The sequence below is a fragment of the Haliotis rubra genome, unplaced genomic scaffold (genome assembly GCF_003918875.1).
Source record: "Haliotis rubra isolate DU_JTF1 unplaced genomic scaffold, ASM391887v1 Scf761, whole genome shotgun sequence".
NCBI lineage: Eukaryota > Metazoa > Mollusca > Gastropoda > Lepetellida > Haliotidae > Haliotis > Haliotis rubra.
In genome coordinates this window covers 366,304-373,590 of record NW_025767481.1, presented here as the reverse complement: position 1 = coordinate 373,590, position 7,287 = coordinate 366,304, and the positions used below count along the sequence as shown (strand labels likewise).

The 7,287-nt window shown below is 42.4% G+C and overlaps 1 protein-coding gene across 2 annotated transcripts in view; it reads right to left on the bottom strand.

The window, feature by feature from the left end:
- Positions 1 to 422: 422 nt before the first annotated feature.
- LOC124260416 (orexin receptor type 2-like) overlaps positions 423 to 7,287 on the bottom strand; it is a 28,444-nt gene continuing 21,579 nt past the window's right edge. For both annotated transcript variants that reach the window (XM_046694721.1, XM_046694720.1), the window contains exon 2: positions 423 to 3,351. In XM_046694721.1, coding sequence (XP_046550677.1) covers positions 2,136 to 3,329 — 1,194 coding nt within the window. In that variant the 5' untranslated portion in view covers positions 3,330 to 3,351 and the 3' untranslated portion in view covers positions 423 to 2,135. The remainder of the gene's footprint in view (positions 3,352 to 7,287) is intronic.

The window sequence follows — 7,287 nt, the reverse complement described above, 5'->3', positions numbered from 1 at the left end:
CTTCGAAATTGAAAATATCCCTGTTTCAGAGGAATCTATGATGTGGTGTAATCCAAACTTCAAGAATGGTATGACTTCGACATGCAAGTATTGGCTGTGCCAGTGTTATTTCCACTCAACGCCTCATAGAATTAACATCAACTGGTCTTTAATGAAAAATCGTTATATCTTGCCTTACTTCCACAACACACATATGGGGCGGTGGGGTAGCCTAGTGGTTAAAGCGTTCGCTCTTCACGCCGAAGACCCGGGTTCGATTCCCCACATGGGTACAATGTGTGAAGCCCATTTCTGGTGTCCCCCTCCGTGATATTGCTGGAATATTGCTAAAAGCGGCGTAAAACCATACTCACTCACTCACAACACACATACGTGTCTTAGCCGAAGGTTCTCTCACGTTAAAGACAAACAAACAAACTATGTATGGTCATTGGTTTTAATCATGCATGTTCCCACAACATCCATACCTCGATAAAACAAAGGCACATATTTCACATATAATTCGTTATTACTGGAAATGCATCGTGTTGGAATAAGACGGTGGTTGTTGTTACATGTAGATGGCTGATCCATGCAGTGAAGGTATTGCAGCAACACCATACAGGCTGATATGATTGGTCAATATAGTCATGAGGACTTTATGTGATTGGTCCAGTAAGTGACCTTCGATATCATCTGGTCCAATAAGTGATGTTTGACGTCATGTGATTGGGCCTACGAGTAATTTTTCACCTGATGTGATTGGTCCAATAAGTGATCTTTGATGACATGTGATTGTTAAAATGAGTGTTGTCTGACGTCATGTGATTGGTCCAATTGGTGAGTTTTGATGCGATGTGATTGGTCCAGTTATGATGCATGACGACATGTGATTGGCCCAATAAGCTATGTGATTGGACCCCGAAGGAATAGTGATATAATGATGTCAGACAATTAGTCCTAATAATGTCGGCGGTTAACGTAATTGTTTTGCAATGTCCAAAAATATCACAAGGGAGAACACAATGAATGGACATCACACATGTGTGGACTCGAACCGTGACGGGCGAATACTTTATCCGCTACCCTATCCCACCGTCCAGATAGGATGCGATATAGTCACATGATTATGATGGTGATGATGTGAAATGATTTCATCATGTTGTGATGCGGGAAGTATATGATGTTCATGATGGCGTTACATGCAGTCGAGGGAATAGCAAACACAAGAAACACCACTCATCGCTGCACGTAAGGCCTTCTTCATGACACCTGGCTGACGGATTAATTACCGAAATTAAAATATTTTTTCGTGATATCTGAAAAACATTATCGGGGGCAAATTAAGAAAACTTAAATAAGAAAATATTAACAAAAATGTTAATCCTAAAGTAGTAGTAATCGTTGTGTTCATGGCGAGCTTTAGTCGTAAGGAGGCGTCTAAAATGTTCACAAAAACAATACTGGCTTCTCAAAGGTGTACTTTTCTTTTCATTACTGAAACTAGTTATTAAAATTGCAAGGCAACATTTCTGTAATGGTCAATTAATAGGACATCACATTTGATGCGCCAAATTTGGCAACTTTAGTTTAGGTCCGTATTGTTGTAACACTCTCGACGAACTAAAATTAACATATTAGGAAAAAGTTTAGGAAAAAGGGTCCGAAAACCAGGTAATAAAGAAAACCTTAGACACAGAAACACAAAGGAAGCCTGGTAACCAGACGTATAGGTAAAAAGTCGGTAAAGCACAAAGATCTCACACACTATTCAGAAACACGTACACACCACAATAGGTCCTAGCACATCCATGGCTATTTACATCTATGTACAGATATTGCACATCAAGTGTCCATGTCTACATTCTGGGGTAAGACTCTCAAACGTCCTCGGTGGGATATTCCTACATAATTCATCTATCGATCACTGTCGATCTGGGTCACCACGTAGATGATGGTCATCACTGTTGATGCTGTTGTTGATGCTGGTGTTGACGACTGACCCCAACATGACCGTGCTGATGAGGTAGGGATGGAAGGCTGAAAGGTCACCGTTAAGTGTTACTCATCTCAACTGTTCTCTGTCCTTGCATAGAAAGTCATCCTTTCTATTTCATATCACTTCTGCTATCAATAAATAACAGGCGTGCCCTGTCTTAAACAGCATCTGAGTGCTCCCAACTGTCTTCCGTTCTACAGCACCTGCAGCAGCAGCAGGTCCGGACCACCTTCCTCAGGAGATGCTTAGCATCCCGCCGGAAACTAGCGTTCAGGAAGCTGTAGATGACCGGGTTAATGGCATTGTTAATGAAGAAAGATTTTACACAGAACTTGTATGCTACCTCTCCGGTGGGGGACAATCTCCCCTCGAAGTCTTTGATGATGCTTCTGAGAACCATGACGATGAGGAACGGGAGGAAGCTGAGGATGTAGGCCAGAGTTACAGCAAACAGAACTGTTGTGGTTTTGCCCACTCTCATCTTCTGACGTTGCTTCAGCGTGTCTTTCCCCAGTGCTGGCATCGCTTCCTTTGTATGTTGGTCCTTGTGGGAACCGTGTTCGTCAACTTCTGACGACACCTCGGTCGACGTGGGGTCGGAGACCTGGCTGTTGATGCCCGACTTGGACACGGCGATCTTGGCGCCGATGGTGGTCTTCTTCCTCCGCCAGATGACAATGCCAATGCGACTGTACAGCACGACGAAGAAGGTGACGGTGATGAAGAAGAGGGTGAAGAGGAAGCCGTAGTAGAGGGTCGGGTACATGGTTCCTTTAGCCCAGTCAGCCGTGGAACAGTCAATGCCTTCAACACCAGGAATCCCGAAATGGATGGTCTCCCTTCCAAACAGAAGACATGAAGGCCATGAAGTGAGAATTCCAAGCGAAATGGCCAAAATGCACAGCATCTTCGCCTTCTGGACACTGTATTGCCGCCCGAGTTTACAGATCCGGAAATATCTGTCAAAGGCCACCTCGATGAGGATGCACGATGAGGCAATGATGGTTGAGGAATGGACAAATCGGAGGAGTTTACACGCTGCGGGGGCGTAGAACATGTATGGGTATCTGAGGTCAGCGATCTCGGTGGGGATGCCGATGACGCAGCTGAAGAGGTCGAGGATGGCGAGGGAGAGGATGAAGTAGTGGGACGACGCCTTGTACGGCTTGCTCCAATACACACAACACACAAGGATGTTGCCGAACGTCCCCACGACGACCAGAATGATGAGGAAGACGATGACAGGGATGTAGAGAAATGCTTTAGCGTCGTTGAGACGTTGCAGAATCTCATTGGTGTCGTTCCGGAGGATGAGGTGAGAGATCTCTTCACGAGCAACCAGGTTAGCCATTGTTAGAGGACTGCCGGAGATTCTGAAATGACCAAAAATGTTCAATATAGTATCATATATGATGATGAAAATAGTGATGCTGCTGATGGTGAAGATGATGATGATGATGATACTGATGGAGAAAGATGGTGAGTTTAACCAAAGTTAACACCGCTTAAACATATCCTCTACCGCTTTGATGTATCCCATCAGCAAGGTATGGTGCCCATAAACCACGGATCACTATCAGGAACATCTGGGATCGAACCCACTGACGACTGACGAGGTATCTAGTGACAGCACAGTGTGTTAGTGTGGTTGGTGTTACACCACTGATTCCTGCGATATTCATCAGTGGGTTTCATTCATTGTACCGGGTAGACTATGAAAAGCAGAAGCTATATATTGAAATATTCCCAGTCATCACCGGACTCACAAGTGGTGGTGGTGGTGGTGGAATTGGGTTTAACGTCGAGCTTGAGAATATTTCGCTCATATAACGACGTGCATGCGTGTGTATGTGTATGTGCGGCTGCTTGTACTAGCCCAGACTGAAGCTGGTTTTATAGTGCTAGCCCAATGAGATACCGTGCCACACTGAAGCATGAATACCTCATTCAGACACTCCGAGCCGACCAGTCCTTGTTGTACCCATTAATGCCGAGCGCCAGGCAGGGACCAACAAGTACCATATTTTAACGTCTTTTGGTATGACGCGGTCGGGGATCGACCCGCGACCTTCCGCACTCCGGGCGGACGCTCTAACCGCTACACCACGGAGGCGGTCACACAAGTGGTTAGATGACCACAAATGACCATGCGCTAATTGAAAATGTACCACGGAGTAAGTATGTGCACATAATGCAGTTATTGAACGGAGAATTCAACCGAAACGGAAAGTGAATTATAATACACTTTTTTTAGTGTGATCCGCCTGAAGAAAGCAACCACCATAGTTTTAAATTTCAAATTTTCAAATTTAAAACATAATTACTATTATGAATTAGTGTAATTAGAAATGATATTCGACAATAATTAGAATCTTGACCGGTCCAAAACATGAGATATACCTATATACGTCTAGACTTTGGAGCTGAACGTTGGCTGGATTGTGCTGATAGATGTGACCGACAAGCAGGACGGCAAGAACGTCAATACAAAAAACATATAACAGTAAATGGGGTTAAAAAGTAAATAGATATTCAGCCAAGTTTATTCAAATATGAAAAAATAAAGTAAACTTATTTCAAGTATTTCATGTTACATGTAAACACTTCCAATGCGGGCATACATCATTTCTTTTACAAGAATTACCACAAAACTTTTTTATTGCTGTTTTTTCCCCGCAACTTCACTACATTTTACCCTTGACTTGCCACGCGTGTAAAATACCCCATGTCTATTCCATGGCGCGAAACAGACCCCCCAAATATCTGTGAAGGAGCGACGACCCGGGACGATTTGATGACTTTTACAGGCCCAGGATCCAAACCATCCCCAATAATACTCAGCAGAATGTGTGGGGGAACCCCCCGGGTACTTGTTATTTGGAAAACCCGTGAACCTTAAAAAACGTTTAAATGTCATTTATAGCTTCTACCACCATCTTTCACTATATCTATGTTTCTGCTTTATCGTTTTCGGAGACTCTAGCTGTGCCTGGTACAAGCATGACATCTTAAGTGCCACTTGAATGTTTTTATCGACATCCATTTTCCCCAAGTCGCTAGTTAATACACAACTGTTATTTTCTCAGAGTCTCCTGGAACCTCGTCCCTCCCGATGTTTACATGCTTGTTTAAGATTACGTTTTATTGTGTAGTTAAAACAAAGTCCTGGTTTCCGATCCCAAGAGTATGTTCTCGCTATTATTCCAACCTCTCGGATTGTTTTCAAATTGCATGTATCGGAGGTCGAAGATGTGTTGTAGACACGGAAAGATGACGCTAAAATGGCAGAGTAAAGTTAGCAAAACATATTAGAGGTCAACAACACAGCAAGTAGAAATTCTTATCACCGGCAAAGTGTTTCAAAACAGATCCTCACTCCGCGGTAATTGAAAACAGTCTGCAAAAACAAAGGGTTTATGCTGGAGTCTTTGAAAGCCGCGCGACTCTCCTAAACCTGTGTTTTTCACTTTGTCAGTGTGTGGATGCAAAATATTTTTGTTTTTCAATTATTTTATTGCGTTCTTGTAAAGCACAATAAACAAGATAGCTGCTTCACTCATCTGTAATGATTATCAAGATAACACATGTTACAGATTCTATAACTTGTGAAAAAGGCGATGGCTGAGTGGGTTAGATGGCTGGCAGGGTACCTGACCGGAAGTCTGGGTTCGATTTGGTTGATGGGACGCAACCCAACACAGGTACTAGAATTTGTACTTTACTGAGAAAGTGTAATCCCAAATATAGCACCTGTTATATTTGACTACTTTACTGTATGTGTTTTTAACCATGTGTATACACAGATTAATAATAAGTGATGAAGTGCGATGGGTTCCACGATGCTTTCAGCAAAGTTTCAGCAACGTTATTTTTATTTTATTTATTTATTTATTTTGGGGGGTGGGGGGTGGGGGGGTTTCCATAGATTAACACAGTATATCAGTAGAGCTAATGGCCGACATACTTTTATAGAATTCAAGTATATTCTTTGGGCGGTGGTGTTCGCTCGTCACGCCAAAGAGCCGGGTTCGATTCCCCACATGGGCACAATAGGTGAAGCCCATTTCTCGCTAGGAGCGGCGTAAAACCTTACTCATTCTTTATACTTTAACCCTAAATAAGTGAATAAAGAGGACGCAATACATACGTCCCTACTATTTTCATTGATACAGCTTCTATTATGTTGTTCAAAGGTGCGGAAAAAGTTTACCTTGACATCGTGACTGGGTTTTCGTTTTGACGGGAACCACTTGGTTATGCACCAACTTTCTGGTATTTTAGGACTTTGAACATGCATTTTGTGTTATCTCACGTGACAAATAGCTACATCTAATATTAAAACTGTATTTCATCGTCCAAACAGCCATGGTATGGCTGTGTTATCTGGCGTGGAGCATCGCAAGCATATTGCATGACTTCTTTTGTTGGTCCACTTGGTGTAACATGAGGCAATGTTTCTTTGTAAAAAGGGTAATTAGTTATATGTGTATTGATATTAATATAAAGTGTTCGTGGACAAAAATGTCAAGCTTGCTGGAACCAGAGACCATTTAATAGATCTATTATATAGTCTCTTCTGGAACTGCCAATATCCCGAACCTCGTCTCCCAGTCATAGACGTGTGACAGATAATGACCTTAGACGGAGGCTGGACAATGGCGATTTGGCCACTGTCAGCAGCTTGGGTTTCCCCTCGAAATGAAATCACTTGTTTTTCTGGGTTATAGATATCCCTCAAGACATGATTTCCCTGAGGTTAGTAAGGCTCAGCAGCTTTAAATATTATACAGTATTTTGTCAATTGTCGGAATAAAAGGCATTGGTCAAATATGACCTGTCACTGTAAAACATATCTAAAGACAATAACATTATTTTTCAAAACAATATGACCTGTCTCTTCTACACAGTTGCAGCAGCGAGGTCGGCTTTCACGGATTTGAAATCTTGTCACTTTTAATGTCGTACCTTTCATCTGAATTATTTCAAAGTATTAAATCTGAGATGACAATTGACTGGTAAACTCTGACTCGATGTATTTTCCTCACTTTCTTATACTGCTTGGTCGCTGCGGGTCCGAGGGTGGACAGGATGCAATTCCTAGTATGACGCTTTGAAAAATATTCTGTTACCATGGTATTGATGCATTTTTCCTGAAAATTGTTTTTTTGAACCAAGTATTTGGGGTCTTGGTGCTTCAAGTGTGATCGCGTGCCTTGAGTCATCGTTCACTGACGGATCATTTAGATCAACTACAAGATAAATATACAGACAGCTATGTGATTCCAGTGTCTTGCTCTTTCAAAAATAGA